Here is a 20,943-nt window from a genome sequence, read left to right as displayed (position 1 = left end):
TTTTACATCTCCATGAGATCAACGAGTCTCCTAAAAACACACAAAAGTCAGTGGTGGAGTGATGGTTATTTGGATCACTTCCCCAATCAGAGTCAGTATAAATTATTAATTTTAATTCAGAAGATGAGGATAAAAACACTCTTATTTAATGATCCCTTTATATATCTGATGATCCTCATAATTGCACTCATATGAACAAATGTTGGTGCATGTTGAAATTGGCTTGCAGTATGAACTGCATGTGAAATATCCGGTCGAGTAATGCTTAGATATATCAAGGATCCTACAAACTGTCCGTAGGGAGTGAGATCATTTAGAGCAATGCCATTATCAATTTTCATTTTGGTTCCTACTATAGCAGGAGTTTCACAAACTTTGTCATCTGTAATACTTGACCTGCCAATAATCTCAGAAGCAAGTTTAGTTTGAGATAAAAAATAACTTCTATGAGAATATGCAACTTCAATTCTCAAAAAATAGGTCAAAAAACCTAAGTTAGATATTTTAAATTTATCTTTTAGAATGGATTTTATGCTTTTAACTCTTTTAGTATCACTGTCAGTTATTAGCATATCATCAACATATAGAAGTAATATTACTATCCCTGTGTTGAATTTTCTGATAAACAGAGCAGTGTCAGTGAAGCATGACGAGAAACCATTTTTTAACATTACGGAGTTAAACCTGTCATACCAAGCCTTGGGGACTTGTTTTAGTTCATAAAGTGTTTTGGAGACGAAAAACTTTTTTGTTAGGAGTCTCCATTCCTGGAGGAGCATCCATATATACTTCTTCATTTAGATCACCATTTAAAAAAACGTTTTTAACATTCATTTGATAGATGTTCCATTTGCTAATTTAAGCAATGGTAATGAGGCATTTGACAGTAACCATTCGGGCAACTGTTAAATTATATGTATTATACTATAATACCCGATAAGTGTATTATAATCTTTTCACAGTTGTTTTAGTAAACAATTATTTATTTACTTTAGACTTTTTTTCTTTTTTTTTTGTTTATAATACATGCCCTTAGGGGGCCCCACAATAGAGTCGTTGGAGCCACCAAAGGTCACAAATGTGACCGTTGGAGGCTCCCAACAACTCTTTGGGAGCTCCCTTTTGAACTTATTTCTTTTTATTTAAATAGGGGTGAATCCCCTTGTATTTGTCAAGCCTTAGTGCTCTCTCTCTCAATAAAGAGATTTTATATTTTAGTTTGTGTTTTTCTTAAAGCTTGTGTATGTATTGTCCCATAGTGAACTTGACTATTATCCCCTTTGTATATTTGTTCATTGTTGGACATTGTGAATGCCTTTTTAGCATTATTTATCTTTTCGCATACTTCATTACATGGTATCAGAGCCATTTGGTTCATAAAAGAAAATGCATGATATTAATCTTTACATTCATTGTCTCTATTCTTCACACACTTTAGTCGCATTATCGAATCCAAAATTGATCTATCCTTCAAGTTCAATGGAAAGAACTACATGATGTGGGCATAGGCAATGGAGAACAACCTCAAATAATGGGTTCTATTCCGAAACCTCAACTTGGCTAGACTTGTGACCCGTGACTTGGCTGGGTCATGTTAACTTTTTATATAATGAAGTAACCACCATAGTATTTTAAAATTTGTGGGAGGGAAGAAAAGTTTGCTAAACTTGCTAATGTCCACTAGATAAACTAGATGTTAGTAACTCCTACCCAAATTGGTTTTTGTTGTATCATAGCAGACGAATTTCTTAAGGCATTGTAGGTTTTTTGTAGATCTAATTAGAAAATAGAGTTCAGTAATTATTTTCATATTAGTTTTATAAAGGTCTAAATTATGTCAAGATATAGAATAGAAACAAATAAGAAAATATTATATTCAAATTAAGAATGAACTTTATATCACAATAATTTTGCAAAATTATATGTATCTTTTCAAATTATTGATGTTTGGAAAATATTGTGATTATGTCACCATCATATCATTTCTTTAATTTGTCATGATAATATCATGATATTTTTAAAAAGTTGCTGACAACACACACATATCATGGATTTAAGGTGAAAATTTGACTATTATTTTGCCAAATGAAATTAAGGCACTGAAAAAAATGATGGATGACTTTCCTTATCGAACCTAGCCTATTGTGCTTCTGATTTTGGGAGCATTGCTATGTTAACTGGAACTGCATACTTGATAGTTTGAGATGTTGAATGAGATATTACTTTAAGTTCTTTTAGTACCTTACGTTATTTTGGTTCTTGCTTGCTTTTCTTTTCTGTACATTTTCTTTAGATCCTGACTCTTTTAATGTACAAATGCTGCTATTTATATAATTTACTCTTTTTTTATGGTTATCTTGCAGTGCATTGAGGGACCGTCGGTTTCCCCCTATACAGGCCAAGGAATTGCCTTATTTGGAATGTACAGTTTCCATTTTGACTGACTATGAATCTGCTCTCCACTACCTTGATTGGGAGGTACCGACTTTTATTCTTAAGGGGAGAGATTGTAGAATACCTAAGTGGTGCTTCTGTCATGACATGATTCTTTGCATAAAAATGTGTCTTAGACATCCAATGATCACAGGCCCACAGGAAATGGACACACACACATTCTAGTAATTCCATAGTTCAGCAGAGTATTATATCGATGTAGAAAAGATAAGGAGTTAAATAATTGTATACAGTGCTTCATGACAGAACAGTGAATTGCTAAGAATAGATTTTCTTGTGTGCGTAATTGTAATTTATCCATTTAAGAGAAAAGTAGGACAGAGTGGCTTGGTTTAGTTATAGTAGTTTTTAATTTATCGTAATTATGCACAGAGAGAGAGAGAGAGAGAGAGAGAGAGAGAGAGAGAGAGAGAGAGAGAGAGAGAGAGAGTCTGTTTTCTTATCCCGCCATTATAGTTTTCTGTTCTACTTAAGATCCAAATTGCCCAATATTTTTTTACCGAATGCTTCAGAATAATGTCAGAAATTCCCTATCCTCACGTTGCCCACTGACCCTCCCCTCCCCCCATTTCCCCCAACTCTCTCTCTCTCTCTCTCTTAACCATTGGTCACCCCTACCTCTTGTTTTCGCCACTTTGAGCAAGTGGATAGTCAAAAGAAGCTCAGAGCAGAAGACACACTAGCAAGGGTGGCTGCAGCTTCTGTGACCCCAGATGCTGTAAAAAAAATTCACCTAAGCCACTGGGCTTGCTAGTCTCTGCCAGTGTAAGAAAACCCTTGTGCCAAGGGCCTTCTGTCTATGTGTGTTAAAATATATACATATATTCATATATGTATATATTTGTTTATATATATACATATAAATGTATATATATTATGTTCCTATGATTGTAAATTAGTAATGCCCACAAGGGGCATTTTCATCATTTTCTCCCTATGTAATAGGAGCTGCCCATTAGGGGCAGCATTGTAATCTTTCTTTATTTTTCTGTTTGGTGTTCCTTTCACTAATGTGAGGGCATTTTTGTAAACAGCCAATAGAATTGTTGGGGCTCCCCAAAAAATATAATTATAGCTGTTGGGAGATCCTCAACAGCTCTATCGAGCTGCCTTGTGGCCTATTTAAAGAGGGTTTCAGCCCTCTCTTGTTAATGCTTTTCTTAAGCATTTTGAATACAAATTATATTTATTTTTATTGTGCTCTCTTGCTCCTTTTGTGAGTGTGATGTATTAACCCTTTGTGGCTTATTGTATTTTGCCTGTCAGAGGCTTTTGTATGTGTGCACACGTTGTAGCCCTTAGTAGCATTGTTCTTGTGCACTTGTGTTTGCATTACATGGTATCAGAGCCCTTAAGTGTCCTCACCTTTGAGCCTTATTAGTTGTAAGTGTTTGTAAAGGGTGTGATCTTCAAAACACATTTTTTTCTCTCTTTCCTTGTTCGTCATGGCCAACAAAGATGCTAAGATAGATCTCTCCTTCAAGTTAAATAAACCAACTACATAATGTGAGCAGCCGCTATGGAGAATAAGTTCAAGGGAAAAAAACTTTGGGGATGCATTAGTGATTCGATTCCCGAACTACAATTAAAGCTCACTAAGAAGGAAGGAAAACTAGAAAAGGCTCTAAATAAAGAGGAGAAAGAAAAAGCTATACAAGATTATCAATTCAAAATGGAGGATTGGGAAAGTGAGCATGCTAAAATACTAGCATGGTTTATGAGCAATGTTGACCTAAAGATATGCGCTAATCTTGCAAAGTTTAGAAGGATCAACAAAGCATGGATATTCATGAAAGGCATATATACCAGAGTTACCAGTCGGGGAAGCGAGAGCAAGAAGCGATACGGGAAGCAGGAGCGGGAAGCGTGGGATGACTTAGAAGAAAATTACGAACCGTCTCGGAAGCGACCCGAAAGCGACCTAGGAAGCGAACCGGAAGCGAGGGGGAAGCGAAATAAAAAAATGGGGAAGCGTGGGGAAGCACGTTTCCCATAAAAAGGAAACACGCTTCCCATTTTTGGGAAGCACGCTTCCCAAAAAAATGTGCTTCCCTGCACGTTTCAGAAGTGCAACGTTTCGCGCTTTCGAAACGCGCTTCGGGGAAGCACCTAGGCGCTTCCGGTAACTCTGATATATACAAAAAAAAAAGACCTTGCTAGGCATTTCTTTTTATAAGAAAAAATTAGATCTACGAGGCAAGGTGATATGTGTATACGAGATTATTATAGTACCTTATCCCTGTTGTGGGATGAACCCGCTCTTCTTGAACCCTGATGGGAAGGAGGAACCATTGAAATGAGAACACCAAATTGAGAGAAAAAACTTCTTTAGCTTTCTACTGGCTTCCGTTCAGAGTTTGAACAATTGAGAGGATCCTTTCTCCATAGAACTTTCTCTCCTCCTCTTAATGAAGCACTTGTCTATCCATGAACAAGGAAGTGGATGAAGTACATGTGGTGTCTAGACGGGGGAACAACATGAAAGCATATAAGCCTCCTCATTTTGGGAGAAATAACTATAGTGGAGGGAGAAAGATTATATACCACTTTTGTAATGAGCTGGGACATATCAAACCCGATTGTCCTAAAGCTTAAAAGGAAAGTGACTTCCGTTGGAGAGATCATTCAAAACAAATGAAGAATCAAAGAGGGATGAAGACATCAAAGTAGAGCTGCCAATTGAGGAAGCGGGAACGGGAAGCGAAAGCAGAAAGTGAGGCACTTCTAAAATTTTAGGAAGCGGGAAACGCAGGATGACTTAGAAGCGAACCAAGAATCGTCTCGGAAGCGAACTAGAAGCGAGGGGGAAGTGAAAAAAAAGAAAAAAGTAAGAAAAAACAAAAAAAACAAGGAGAAGCAAGGGGGAAGCACACTTCTCCTAAATAGGAAGCACACTTCCCTTAAATTGGGAAGTGTGCTTCTCCTTCCCCTATTTTTTGGTGCTTCCATACACATTTTGGAAGCGCCATGTTTCGTGCTCCAAAACATGCTTTAGGGAAGCACACTTCCCCATATGCTATGGCGCTTCCGGTAACCCTGCATCAAAGATTCTATTGCTCAACTTACAAAAACTCTCCATCCACTTCTGGAGCTATGGTCTCATCACCTCTCATTATATAGTACCCGAACACTCTATTTTGCCCTTTGTACTCATGTCGACACGCATCGACTTTTGGACACCATTTTACCCTCTGCACATACAAGTTTGTATTCAATTTATAATTTATAATTATTTTTTCAGTTTATAACTTCATATTTTCAGTATATAATATATATTTTAGATATAGCATATTTGTTTAGATTATATTCAATTTATTTTGAATTTATTTTGTATTTATGTGATATATATAGTCGTGTCCCCGTACCCACATTTTTTAGAATTGTCGTGTCGTACCCGTACCCAAGTGACAGCTCCTGATATTTCTTGGATAATTGACTTGGGTGCTTCTTTTCATATGACTCTAAATGCCTCTATTTTTTCCAAACAAAAGTACCAACTTTTTTAAATCTTTTGTTTCTACCGCCGATGGTACATCCTTAAATATTAAAGGTATTGGAAATCTTAAAAAAGTTTTAAACAAATCAAAAGAATTCTTTGTTCCAAAAATTAGAATAACTTCAAAACTAAATTTAAATATTTTTTCGGTTACTCAAATATCTTATCATGGTTGTAGAGTCTCTTTTTCACTTATGGATTGCTCTATGCAAGTTCTCTAGTTTGGGAAGCTAATTGGGCATGGCCATAGGAGAGTGAATTTCTACTATATAGATTTTTTGTCTTTACCATCCAAATCGTTTTGTAATCATGTTTAATCTAAGGATATTATCACTTGACACAAAAGACTTGGTTATCAAAGTGCCTCTAAATTGTATCTCTTTCCTTTTTTAGAAAAAAATTGTAATGAAAATAAACTTACTTGCAAGGATTGTATTCGTGAAAAAGTGCATTCTCGTTTTCCTAATAGTAACTTTGTTTCTAAAAGATCCTTTGAGTTGGTGCATTCAGATGTATGGGGACTGACTCTGATCATGTCTAAAAGAGGTTTTTCTTATTATGTCATTTTTATGGATGATTATACTAGGTATACTTGGTTGTACTTTCTTTGTTTCTAAAAGATCCTTTGAGTTGGTGCATTCGGATGTATGGGGATTGACTTCGGTCATGTTTAAAAGAGTTTTTTCTTATTATGTCATTTTTATTAATGATTATACTAGGTATACTTGGTTGTACTTTCTTAGGTTCAAATCCGATGTCTTTTTCATATTTAAATATTTTCAAACCAACTTATTTATTTTTAGATCAGATTTGGGTGGTAAATATATGTCAATGAATTTCAATATTATTTTAAATAAAATGGGATTATTCACCAAAGATCTTGCCCAAAATGTAACGCCCCAAAAATCCAGGACTTGTAACTTTTTAGAATAGTTTAGAAAGCTTTGAAATCATACAATAATCAGAGTTTAAATAATACTTCAGCGAAAAATGATATTTTTAAAATCACAAGTCGATGGACCTTGAGCGCATTACAGCGTAAACTTTCCTTTGTCAAATCCCGCACAACCATTGAAATCAAATGGTTTAGAAATGGAGTTTCAATAATTGAGAATTCGTTTGTTGAAACCAAGAAGAAGCTTACTAAACAGTTTTATTAACTCACGGTTTAATAAAAGAGAAATTTTGAAACACACTTTATACCAAATTTACCAACATATCCTCAGGAGCGAAACGTCAGGGAAAAAGCTCTATCTTGATCTCATCACGTCATCGTGCCATCGCAGACTGTATTACCTATCCATTACCTGCCCATAAAATGGGTCAGTTTCGCTAAAAATTGATAGGTGCACAGACATGACAATATTGAACATAATTAAGCAGAATAATTTAATATGTCAGGTAGACAGACAATTATATAACAATTTAATTTCAACAGATTCAGAGAGCAACTATCATGAGCACAATGCTAAAATTATTACAAGCATTTTAGTGGCACAAGTAGGCTAACTATTACAAGCAAAGCACTGCACAAGAAAGTTAACTAGCAAAATACAATGTTTCGTCAACCACACACACAATTCCATAAGTATTGGACCTGTTGTACCCTATAACTTCCATATGGGCATAACTCAACAAATTGTGTGATCAGATTATGTTTCGATATTAACTGGCCAAGCGGGTACGCACAAGGCACGACTCTAGAAACAGCCTAGACTGATCCGGGGGTTTATTAAGCTATGTATTTTATGATAACCCGGATAGCTGACTGAGTCCGCACCTAAGGGGACGGTCGGTGACCAAGAGAGAAATCCCCGAAGCAGCATAAAACAATGGATGCATCCCAAACATGGAGAGCTACCACCTAGGATAATTATGGTAGTCTCATTCCCCTAACTCCGATGACTGGGGAAGCCGAGTCTTTTGCTCGTAACTGCCATTAATGGCCTGTCCATCGAAGTTTTGTACCTTCCTGTCCTCTCTCCTGACAGGAGTCAGCGATTCGAATGAGTACATCAAGGGTAGTTAACTGAAGACCCATTTTACATACTCTGGTCTTTCGACCCACTCGAGTATCTTGCTGGTGAAGGCAAAAACATCACTTATTTAGGTGATCACAACATTTTGTTATTTGCGCTCATCGAGGTTGCCACAACCTACTCATCCAATCATCGCAACGTAAGAAGACGTACTTGTCAAAAAGTACGGTCGTACATGTCATAAGTACGACTACGATGAAAGGGATATGGTTCCACAAAAGAAACCCCACCAGATCTTATCTGCAAAAGAATGAATACAACACAGCCTAGCAAGATAAGTCTTGAATTCACTTCAACGACATTTTTCATATGATGCAAGGTCATCTCGGATCTCTCGTCTGATCAACAAAGTACTTAACATGTTGTGCATGTCTAAAAGTACGCTATACTGAACCGGGGAGGTCTGTGGGCTTCTCAAAAGCAATACCCAACACACAACTTCATAACAATTCAAAGAAATAGAAGTGCTCATTTGGCACGATTCATCCTTAAAAGCCATAATGCCACATTAAGTCATTCACGCAAGGCACAACACTATCAATCTTGCATCCAAAATTTATCTTAGTATCGACATGTGACACTAGATTGATAAATAAAGAATGGGTCCTTCAACAGAACCCCACTCATTCATATGCTCATGCCCCTGATCGGGGTTATTCGAATTGAGCCGCAACTTGAATAAAGGTTATAAAACATTTCTCCCAAGTGTGTGGACTTGGGAGGGGCCAAATGTGACTTCGCAATCCTGCAAGACCTAAAACTTAACTTTGCAAAAGCTGTGCAATTTGAAGAGCACTGGGTTGACAGAAGGAAACTCGCTTTTAAAGAACTACAACGCACAAACACAACTTCTAGTGTTTTGAAAACAAGTGATATCAGGATAGGCACAAGACTACGTTTATGTAAGTACATATTTACCATAAATATGAGCATATGCAGGTTATCAGCTGACAACAAACAACTCTCGACTTGCAATGCCGCACATCGAGCGAAACGCACATAAGTAACACACGAGGTACCAAAACCATACCTTGACCAGTTAGATAGGCAAACACATAAGGTCATAAGTAATACACGAGACACGAAGTCGTACCTCACTCAAAGGAAACGTGCAGGCAAAAATGTATGCAAGCAATTAAGGTCATATGTATTTCAAGAAATACGAAACCACAACTCAACTCATAAGCTACTATGCAAAATAATAATCGAAGAATGAAATTGTACATCGACCCATAGGAACGTACATGCAAGTATATATGCAAACAATTAAGGCATGAGTATTGCAAAAAGTACGAAACCACCTTCAACCACATAAGCAAATACGCAAATTAATACTCGAAGAGTACAACCGTACCCGAACTCATAATTATGCAAACAAGAAAATATGCAATGCAGAAGCAATATAAATCTAAGTATATCCAGCATGGACATCTTAATTATTTTAACTTAATTAGGTTCATCAATTGCCCTTTGTGCGACTTTACCCTACCTTGGGATGTCGTGCAGCTGCGTACGCCTACGCGTGAGGATAATACGAGGGTTGAGCAGCGGAGCACGATCGGGACCTGTTGCGTAAATATGCAAGAGTGTTAAATATTCGATTATGTTAATATAATTAATGGTGCAACGGGGCAAGGGTAGAATTAGGCGAAGGCGGCACCGACGACAACGAGGCGACAGGGAAAGAGCCACTGTCAAAAACAGCGAGGCGGCAGGGGGTCAGCCCCTGCCGACAACAACGAGGCGGCAGGGGGCCTACCCCTGCCGACAGCAGCGAAGCGGCAGGGGCTGAGCCCCTGCCGACAGCAGTGAGGCGGCAGGGGCTGAGCCCCTGCCGACCGCAACGAAACAGCAGGGGCTGAGCCCATGCCGACAGCCACGAAACGGCAGGGGGGCCAGCCCCTGCCGACAACACGAGACGACAGGGGACCAGCCCCTGCCGGCAGCATCGATGCGGCAGGGGAGGCAACCCCTGTCGACAGCCACGAGACGGCAGGGCTAGCCCCTGCCGACAGCAACAAGGAGGCAGGGGCCAGCCCCTGCCGACAAAGAGAGGGAGAGAGCTCGGGACGGGGGGGGGGGGGTGACAGGGGGACAAGCCCCTGCGTGCAGAGAATCAAGGGGCAGCAGGGGGGTTATCCCCTGCCCTCCCAGAAGCCAAGAGGCGGCAGGGGGTGAGTCCCTGCCAGCCCAACAAAACAAAGGGCGATAGGGGCATTGCCCCTGCCAGCTGAGATAGGAAGGCGGCAGGGGCACTACCCCTGCGCGCCAAAACCCCAGAGGCAGCAGGGCGAGCCCCTGCCTGCCGGGAAACATGAAGCGGCAGGGGCATTGCCCCTGCCTACAGGTGATCTAGGGGTGGCAGGGGGACTGACCCCTGCCAGAAAAAGAGAGACCGGGGCGGGGGTGACAGGGAGGGCAACCGACCTCCCGTCGGTTTCCCTATCACCCATAGGGGTGAGGGGGTGTCGCAGGGGCCATTGGTCCCCTGCCGGCACTCCGGCGCACCCCCAGAGGGAAGAGGGGACGACAGGGGCCCCATAGGCCACCTGTCGGGCCCCCGATGGGCACAGGGAAGGTGGGAGGCCGCGGCAAGGGCTGTGAGCCGCCTGTCGGCCTCCCAGCGAGGTGACGGAGAGGGGGGGTGAGGAAGAGAAGAGGGAGGAGGAGAAGGAGGTGAAAAGGGAGGTGCAGAGGGCGTACTTGGAAGGAGAGGAGGTGAGTTGGCTGGCGGTCGGCGGCGTGCGCAGGAAAGGAGGAGGCGTCGATCTGGGTTGCCGCCTGTAGGGAACGAGAAGGGGGGCGGGGCATCGATCCCCCCCCTCCCGCAATGCTCTTAAAGAGCTCGGGGAGGGGCGACAAAAGGGGAAACCCCGATGGGTTTCCCTATCGGGCCGAGGGCGCGATGGGGGGGGGTGCGGCGCACAGGAGGAAGACCTCCTGTGTCGGGTTTTTTTAAAAAACCCTAACGGCGATGGGCTCGGGTCGGGTCCGGACCCGACCCGACCCGGGTCCGATTTTTTTTTTTTGAAAACGCGGGTTTTACACAAAAACTTTCCAACAAAATGGACAGAAAACATAGACATATTATTGAAATAACTGTAACTCTTCTTATTTCAAAAAATGTTCTTAAAAGTTTTTGGGCCGAAGCTGCTTTTACATCTATATATCTTATCAATAGAATACAAACACGAAGACACTCTTGATCACTTATAAGAATGTTTTGCAAGATTCAAAAGGGCAACTTCCGACACTATCTCAAAATGAAAGGCTAGTCAATCTATTGGGCTGTGATTATGAAATACAATACGAGAAAGGGGAGGAACATATAGTGGCTAATACTTTGGCCAAAAGACTAGGAGCAGATTCTCTCATGATCATTTTTAGGGTCACTTGTGAATTTGGGGAAAGATTGAACCATATCCAAAATGAAGATAAAGGAATTCAACAAACTATTAGGGAATTGATTAAAGACCCTAATAGTCACCCCTATTATTTGGTAGAGGGAGACAAGTTATATTATAAAGACAAGTTTGTGTTGCCAAACAACTCACCTATTCTCAAAAAATATTGTAACACTTTCATACTTTTAGAGAAGGAGGTCATGAGAGAGTTCACAAGACTTGGCAAAGAGTTAAGTTAGAATTATATTAGCCTAATATGAAGCAAGATATTAAGGAATTTGTGCAGAACTGTCAAGTATGCCAAGCTATGCCTTCCTCTTCTTTAAAAAATATTTCACCTTTTGAAAAATTATTCAATATATCTTCGGATGTCAAAAGATTAAGGGTCTTTGGGTGTAAATGTTTTGTTCTCTTCCAAGGAAAATATAAACTTTATCCTAAAGCTCTCGAATGTGCTTTCATAGGTTATGGAGAAAATAAAAAAGATATAGATGTTATGATTGTTAAAATGAAAAACTATATATTTCAAAAAATGTGACCTTTTTCGAAGATCAAAATGAGTTTGAACACAATGAACCTAAGGAGAAAGTTGACTACTCTTTTCTCTTTGAGTTATTACCTAGGAACAATTTCGATGTTTCTATTAATTTTAATAATATTGAATGTGGTGATGAGAGTGTTTCTTTTGATATTGATAGGGATAATTCCCTTGATGAGAACTTCAATGAAGTTCATGTATATACTCGACGGGATGATGAAAATAGTCATCAAAATACTTTTGAAACCTATTCCCAAAATATGCCTTTAGAAGAAAATTTAGTTGAACCATTGCCTAGAAAAACTTCTACGATGTCTAGACCTCAAAGATTTATGTCCTATGAGTCTTTTTCACCGAGATATAGAGCTTCTTTGATGATGATTCATGTATATCATGAACTATCGAATTTCCATGAATCCAAGCAACATTCATATTGGGTAGATGCCATGACATTAGAATTAAAAGCTCTTAACAAAGTCAACACATGGGAAGTCTTAAACTTACCATTTAAGAAAAAAACTATTGGGTGTCTATCGGTCTTTAAAGTAAAAACCAAAAGTGATAATTCTTTAGAAAGATATAAAACTATGCTAGTTGTCAAAGGATACTCGCAGGATTATGGCATTGATTATGAAGAAATCTTTGCCCCTGTTGCTAGGATGACTAGTATTAGGACTTTAATTGCCTTAGCATCCATCAAATAGTGTCATATTTATCAGTTAGATGTCAAAAATGTGTTTCTTAATAGTGACCTTTATGAAGTTTATATGAATCCTCCTCCTGGGTTTGATATTGAAAAGGGTAAAGTGGTTAAAATCTGAAAAGCTCTATATGGTCTTAAACATGCCTCAAAAGCTTGGTATGACCGATTTAGTAGAGTTATTAATAGTGGTTTTGTTTCTTGTTATACTAACAATGCTCTTTTTTGTGAGAAATGCAGGAAACAATAAATTATTTTGTTCTTATATATTGATGATATGATTATCACTGTGAGTGATAAAAAGTCATTGAAAAAATTTAAAATATTCTTAAAAGAAATTTTGATATGTTTGACCTTGGTTTTCTGAGATATTTTTTAGGTATTAAAGTTGCATATTCCCTCCATAGATATTGACACTGCTCTTTTGGTGAGAAATGCAAGAACCAATATAATTATTTTGTTATTATATGCCAATGACATGATTATCATTGGGAATGATAAAAAAAGGCATTGAAAAAATTTAAAATATTCTTAAAAAAAGTTTGATATGTCTAACCTTAGTTTTCTGAGATATTTTTTAGGTATTGAAGTTGCATATTCTCTCTGTGGATATGTGCTTTCTCAACTGAAGCTTGCATTGGATATTATTGTTAAATCTGGTCTTATTGATAAAAAAATTAGATACACCAGAGGTGATCAATGCAAAGATAAGGGCTAATGATGAAACTCTTTTAGAGGATCTCACTCCCTATCGTATGTTGATTGGGTCTCTTACCTACTTATGTGAAGAGACAATACACATACAAGCATAAATACTTTATAAAAGACGTGCACGAAAACACTCTCACAATACTTGAACAAAATACGCGAAAAGCGTAAAAGTAATAAACATGCAACAATGCATGTATTTCATAAAAATAAGCAAATGCTTGAGACTCTCAAGCTTAGAAAATAACAAGGAGAAACACCCCTATTTATACAAGAAGAGGGAGGTGCAAAGGGGGGCTCCCAAAGGAGTCGTTGGGGAGCCCCCAACGGTCACATTTGTGACCGTTGCCCCCCCCTCCCCAACGACTCTATTGGGGGACCCCAATGTACCTTTTATGAAAAGAATAAAAACAAAAATAAAGAAAAAAGAAATACAAAAAATAAAGAAGAAAAATTACAACATATTCCAAAATGGAATATGCGCAAGATAGGAAATTACAAGAATACCCTTTTCGGGTAAAAAGGAAATAAAAAATGTATATAAATATATATATTTATATATATGGAGATACGTATACATATAATAATTATATGTATACGTATCTCTATGTATATAAGTATATATATTTATACTTACAACACAGATTTTGGAGATACATTTTAACACTCCCCCTCAAACTTACGGTGCGATAACCGCAAGTTTGTTAAGAAGGAAATGAAATCTAGGCGAACATAGTGGTTTTGTGAAGAAGTCTGCAAGTTGATACTCCGACGTCACGTATGGTAGATCAATGACCTTCTTCAAGTATTCTTCTCTGACATAATGGCAGTCCATTTCTATATGCTTTGTTCGCTCGTGAAAGGTGTGATTCTTGACAATATAAATTGCACTTTTATTGTCACAGCACAACTTTGTTGGTTCTCTGATAAATATTCCCATATCTTCCAAAAGGCGTCGAATCCATACAATTTCCATGGTGGTGGATGCCATGGCTCTATATTCGGCTTCAGTGGATGACAGAGAGACCTTCTGTTGCTTTTTACATCGCCATGAAATTAAAGACTCACCTAAGAAAACACAAAAACCAGTGGTGGAGTGACGGTTACTAGGGTCACCTCCCCAATCTGAGTCAGTATAAGCAAGTAATTTTAAATCAGAAGAAGAAGATAGAAATACTCCCTTATTTATTGTGCCCTTCAAGTATCTGATGATGCGAAGAACAACACTCGTATGAACGGTTGTGGGAGCGTGCTGAAACCCACTCGCGATGTGTATAGCATGTGACAAATCAGGTCGAGTAATGCTAAGATACATTAAAGAACCTACCAACTGCCTGTAAGGAGTAGGATCGGTTAAAGGAACACCATCGTCAATCTTCATTTTTGCTCCCACAACTTCAGGAGTTTCGCATACTTTGTCATCAGAAATTTCTGATCTGTCAATAATCTCACAAGCAAGTTTAGACTGGGATAGAAAATAACCACGTTGCGAATAGGCAATCTAATTCCAAGAAAATATGTCAGAAAACCTAAGTCTGACATCTTAAATTTTGAAGTCAAGACGGACTTAATACCCTTGACTCTTTGAACATCATCACCTGTAATTAACATGTCATCAACATAGAGTAATAATATCACAATCCCTGCATTAGATTTTTTAGTAAATAAAGCAGTGTCAGTATAACATGAGGAGAAACCATTTTCCAGCATTACACTGGTAAATCTGTCATACCAGGCTTTGGGAGCCTGTTTCAAACCGTAGAGAGCCTTTCGAAGATGAAATACTTTATCTTTAGGAATCTTCATGCCTGGTGGAGCATCCATATACACTTTTTCGTTAAGGTCACCATTTAAAAAAGCATTTTTTACATCCATTTGAAAAATGTTCCAATTTTTAATAGATGCAATAGTAATAAGGCATCTAACCGTAACCATTCGGGCTACAGGAGCAAAAGTTTCTTCATAATCAATTTCATACTCTTGCCCATACCCTTTTGCAACTAAGCGAGCTTTATACCTTTCCAGGGATCCGTCACTCTTAGTTTTAACCTTAAAAACCCATCGACAACCTATAGTTTTCTTTCCTATGGGTAGAGTTTGAAAATCCCAGGTTTCAACCTTTTTAAGAGCATTAAGTTCATTTTGCATGGCTTCTTGCCATTCTATACATTTTTTAGCTTCTTCAAAATTCCTTGGCTTAAAATAAGAGTGAATGGCACTAAGACAAGCCCTATACCAGGGTGAAAAGGAATCAAAAGAGACAAAACGAGTTGGAGGTCTCCTATTCCTCTCAGATCTTCGGTGATCGAGAGCAGGAACAAGCTCACTATATTGGTCAATGACACTTCTAAAGGTGTCTTGGTTTCTATGTGAGTAGGTTATAGGATCACTTGAAATCTTGTTTTCTTGTTCATTGAGTGGGTTATGTTCTTCAACATCACCATTATTTTCCTCATCATGGTTTGATGATACATCATCATCACTAGATATATCATCATTACTAGTCAATAAGTAAAAAAGGAATGAGTAATCAAAATTTTCTTGTTGAAAAACATTTTTTTCAAATCCACTTTCATTTTCTAAAAACGTTACATTTCTAGAGACATATAACTTATCATCTTGAAGATCATAGCAACGAAACCCTTTTTGAGTTTCGGAATACCCAAGAAAGGCGCAAGGGATAGCTTTTGGAGAGAGCTTGTCATTTTTATCCGTAAGTATAAAACACTTACACCAAAAAACTCGTAACCTATTATAATCAGGTTCAAGCTTATATAAGATCGATGGTAAGCAATTTATCAGATAAACAGAAGCAAAACCTGCTTCAGCCCAAAATTTTTTAGGAATGTTTTGGGAAATAAGAAGGGTCCTAGTGGTCTCAATGATGTGCCTATGTTTTCTTTCGGACAACCCATTCTGTTGAGGGGTTTTAGGACAAGACCTTTGGTGAATAATTCTGTGATCCTCAAGATATGCTTTAAATTGGTTGGAGAGATATTCTCCTCCAGAATCACTTTTAAAAATCTTTATATTACTGTTGAATTGATTCTTGATCATTGAATGAAAGGTTTTAAAACACGTAAAAACTTCATGTTTGAACTTAAGAAAATAAATCCATGAATATCTGGAGAAATCATCTACAAAAATAACATAATAAGAAAAGCCTCCTTTTGAGACAATAGGTGCGGGTCCCCAAACATCAGAATGAACAATTTCGAAGGTTTTAGTTGAGAACATAGTTCTTTGCTCAAAAGGTAAACTTTGCATTTTTCCGAGAATACAATCATTACAGGAAAACGAACTTTTACATAGATCCTTCGCAAAATATAAATAAGATAACTTGGTGATATTAGGATGACCAAGTCTTTTGTGCCACATATTTATATCTTTGTTTCGGGCAACATTACAAAAAGATTTTGGAACTTGAAGAGATTCCATATAGTATAAGTCTCCTTTTTATCACATGAAAATTTAATATCGCAACCATGGTCCGAGAGTTGAGAAACAAAGAGAAGGTTTAAATTTAGTTTAGGTATAAATCTAATTTTTGGAATGAAAAAATCTTGAGTTTCAAAATTACCTATTCCTTTAATTTCAAGAGAGGTTCCATCCGCAGTGGAAACAAAGGATGAAGAAACATTTTTTGAGCAATCGGAAAGTGAAAACATGTTTGAGGACATATGAAAAGATGCACCTGAGTCCAAAAGTCAAGAGACTTTACCTGGAATGGAGGAAGTAGACACGGCGGCACCGGATGTAGCTCCCTTGAGAAGAGGTTAAAGGGCTTCCACTATTTGATTTAAAGAGTGACCCACTTGATGATGCCTCTTCCTTTTGTGGTACACTAGTGGTAGCCATGGCGAGAAGCTTCTTCCATTTGGGACATATGGGCTTGATATGCCCCGGTTCTTTACAAAAATGACAAATAATCTTGCTATAGTCCCTCTTTCCTCTTTGTCCACCATCTCCTCCTTGATTTTGGGATTTGAAATGAGGAGGACGATAGGTCTTTACATTATTTCCGGGTCTTGATACGGCATTGACCTCATTGTTTTCTTCATAATTACAAGGAACCGCAAGAACATTTGATCCTTGTTTACATAAACTCATACGAGTCTCCTCATCACTTAATTTGGTGAGAACATCTTCAAGAGAGGGATGAGTAAATGAGGATAAAAGTGATGACCTTATTTGCTCAAATTCCGGTCTTAACCCATTCAAAAAATTGAAGAACCGATCTTCTTCAAGTTGCTTGTGGCGAAGTTCAATTACCTCTCCACTCCATTTTGGTTCAAGCATGGAAAGCTCATCCCAAATGGAGGAAGGGTCGGCAAAATATTCCCTAATAGACATTTCACCTTGAGTAAGGGAGAGGGCCTTCTTTTGAAGGTAATACTTATGGGATAGATCTCTTGATGTATACATTTTCTCGAGATAATGCCAAGCTTCCGATGCTTTTTTGAACTTGATAATGTTGGCATTAATCTTTGTTTCGACGGATGCGAAGAACCAAGAAAGAATCTTGAAGTTCTTCATTTCTCATTCGTCGTGCTTCTTGGAGTATTCTTCAAGAGCTTTGATCCTTTCCTCTCCCTCAAGAATCTTGATTTCACTTCCGTCCATCACGATTATTTTGGGTTCCGGAATTGTGCCTTGCACATAACCCCATAATCCTTTTCCTTTTATGTGAGCCTCCATGTTCCCGACCCAAATATGATAGTTGGACCCATTTAACTTGAAGCCAAGAGCAAAGTGAGACTCTTTCTCACCCATTAAGGAGTAAAGAAAAGGAGAAAAAGGGCGTACCAACACAATGTTTCAACTTCTAGCTTGCACAAGATCCTTCTAAAATATTTGAGAAGCGAGATCCACCACTTCAACCTCTAAAAATCCGAAGGCACGGTTTTTGAGGCACTCGAAAAAAGGAGAATCCCACGATCTTCAATCACCAATCGAGCTCTGATACCATGTGAAATTGTCTATGAAGAGACAATACACATACAAGCATAAATACTTTATAAAAGACGAGCACGAAAACACTCTCACAATACTTGAACAAAATACGCGAAAAGCGTAAAAGTAATAAACATGCAACAATGCATGTATTTCATAAAAAGAAGCAAATGTTGACACTCTCAAGCTTAGAAAATAACAAGGGGAAACACCCCTATTTATACAAGAAGAGGGAGGTGCAAAGGGGGGCTCCCAAAGGAGTCGTTGGGGAGCCCCCAACGACTCTATTGGGGGACCCCCAATGTACCTTTTATGAAAAGAATAAAAATAAAGAAAAAAGAAATACAAAAAATAAAGAAGAAAAATTAAAACATATTCCAAAATGGAATATGCGCAAAATAGGAAATTACAAGAATACCCTTTTTGGGTAAAAAGGAAATAAAAAATATATATAAATATATATATTTATATATATGGAGATACGTATACATATAATAATTATATGTATACGTATCTCTATGTATATAAGTATATATATTTATACTTACAACACAGATTTTGGAGATACATTTTAACAACTTATCTATCATCAAGTCGGACATAGCACATGTTAATAGTTCAAGTCAATTTCAACATGGACCTACTACTATTCACATGTTGTTGTCATGTGAATTATCCGATATCTAAAGGGGATAATGGTAAAAGGACTTTTGTATCCTCTTCTTCATCTCTTAACTTAATTGCTTATTGTTACGACAATGAAGCCGTACATGATACTTCAAGTACAAGGTTTTGATGATGAGCAAGTGAAATCAACTGCATTTCAGCTAAGGCAATGAAGACATTGAAGAATTCGATGAAGAATCTTTGAAGACTAGTGTGCAAATGTTAAATTCATTAAAAGTCTTAGATTCTTGTAAGAGCCTTACTTAGAGTGCATATTTAGGTTGCATTTCACCTAAAAAGTCTTTAGAAAAACTTTTCTAAAAGAACCCTTCATGAAAATCTTTTTAGAAAACTTTTTTCTTAAATTTTCGTGTTTATTAGTCGACCAATAGACTCACCAGTCGACTAATCCTTTCGCGCCATATTTTCTAAAAAGTCATTTTTGTCAAATTAGTCGACCGAAGGTTTTATCAGTCGACTGGACAGAATGTCTGTTTTATGGAAAATTTAACAGCAGTCGACTAATGACTTTATCAGTCGACTAGACAGAAAATGTGTTTTCTGGAAATTTAGCAACAGTCGACTAATGCTTTTATCAGTCGACCGGACAGAATGTATGTTTTTCAGAAGTTTAGCAGCAGTCGACTGAAAGGTTTTTCAGTCTACTGATGATATTATCGGTCGACTAATTTTATCTCTAGTCGACTAAGTTTCAAAAGTTCAGATTTCCAAACGGCTCAATTAACAGATCAGTCGACCGACAATAAGTGTCAGTCTACTAATAACTAACTATTAGTCGACTAACTACTACTCCAGTCGACTAATTTTGCTGTTTTTCCTGAAACTTCAAAAAGGTCTTTTCATTTTTTAAACGTTTTGATCGTTCAAAATGGACTGTTTTGACACCCTTTCGTACCCTCAACATATGAAAACTTTCAACTATAAATATGAGTGCATTTTACACTCAAAAGCACTTCAATTCAATCAATTTGAATCAATTACTCTTTGTTTTTCACTCATATTCATTTTCTCACTCACTTGATATTTTCACTTCAGTTTTTCAATCAAATTCTTTTGAGAAATAGTGAATTCGTGAGTAGAGTATTCCAACAATCTCAAAAGCCAATTGCATTCAAAAGAAGGGCTCATAGGTTGTATTGTAAGTTGTTACTTATTTTCTGTAAAAGGAAGGACTCCTTGGTTTAAAGGAGTTGTTTGCTTTCAGTAGGTGTGTTACTGAAAGTGGAACCGGATTTGGTCTGTATGATCTTGTAGTTTCACAAGGTTGATAGTGGAAATCTCAAGCGGGTTTTGCTTGGGGACTGGATGTAGGTCGGGAAAGACCGAACAAGGATAAATTACTGTGTTCTTTGTGTGTTTGCTTTTCAAATTGCAAAATCCGTCAATATTCCGTGGACAATTTTTAAAAGCACTATTCATCCCCCCTCTATTGCTCGTTGCCTCGATCCTACTGCACTTTCATTTGATATCAAAGCAGGTTTGCTATTATTTTGATTTGATTATCATCTAGCATGACAACTACAACATCTCAGCACAAAGAAGGATGCTCTTCTGTTCGTCCTCCTCTCTTTGACGGAACAAACTATGGATACTGGAAAGTGAGAATGACAATATTTTTGCAATCCATGGATCTCGATATTTGGAGTGTTGTTTCAGATAAATACCAAACTCCATCAACTGATTTCAGCCGATGGACCGATGAAGAAAAGAAGACGGCTTTACTTAATGCCAAGGCGATGAATGCATTGTATTGTGTCGTTGATGAAAAAAAGAAGACGGCTTTACTTAATGCCAAGGCGATTAATCACATCTCCCAATGCTCTACAACAAATGAAATTTGACATACTGTTCTTGTAACTCACGAAGGTACGTCAAAGGTAAAGGAATCTAAAATTGCTTCTTTAGTTCATAAATTTGAATTGTTTAAAATGAAGCAAAATGAATCTATATCGAACATGGTAACA

At 37.8% G+C, this 20,943-nt stretch overlaps 1 protein-coding gene across 1 annotated transcript in view; it reads left to right on the top strand.

The window, feature by feature from the left end:
* The window catches only part of LOC149848714 (uncharacterized protein At2g38710-like), a 50,764-nt gene that overhangs the window by 19,301 nt on the left and 10,520 nt on the right, over positions 1-20,943 (top strand). Inside the window, exon 3 of the mRNA XM_089997070.1 lies at positions 2,364-2,478. Coding sequence (XP_089853196.1) covers positions 2,364-2,478 — 115 coding nt within the window. The remainder of the gene's footprint in view (positions 1-2,363; positions 2,479-20,943) is intronic.

This window comes from Nuphar pumila, chromosome 1, assembly GCF_984573655.1.
Source record: "Nuphar pumila chromosome 1, dmNupPumi1.hap1.1, whole genome shotgun sequence".
NCBI lineage: Eukaryota > Viridiplantae > Streptophyta > Magnoliopsida > Nymphaeales > Nymphaeaceae > Nuphar > Nuphar pumila.
Note: the sequence above shows the minus strand (reverse complement) of the source record. Positions and strands in the feature narration are given on the sequence as shown.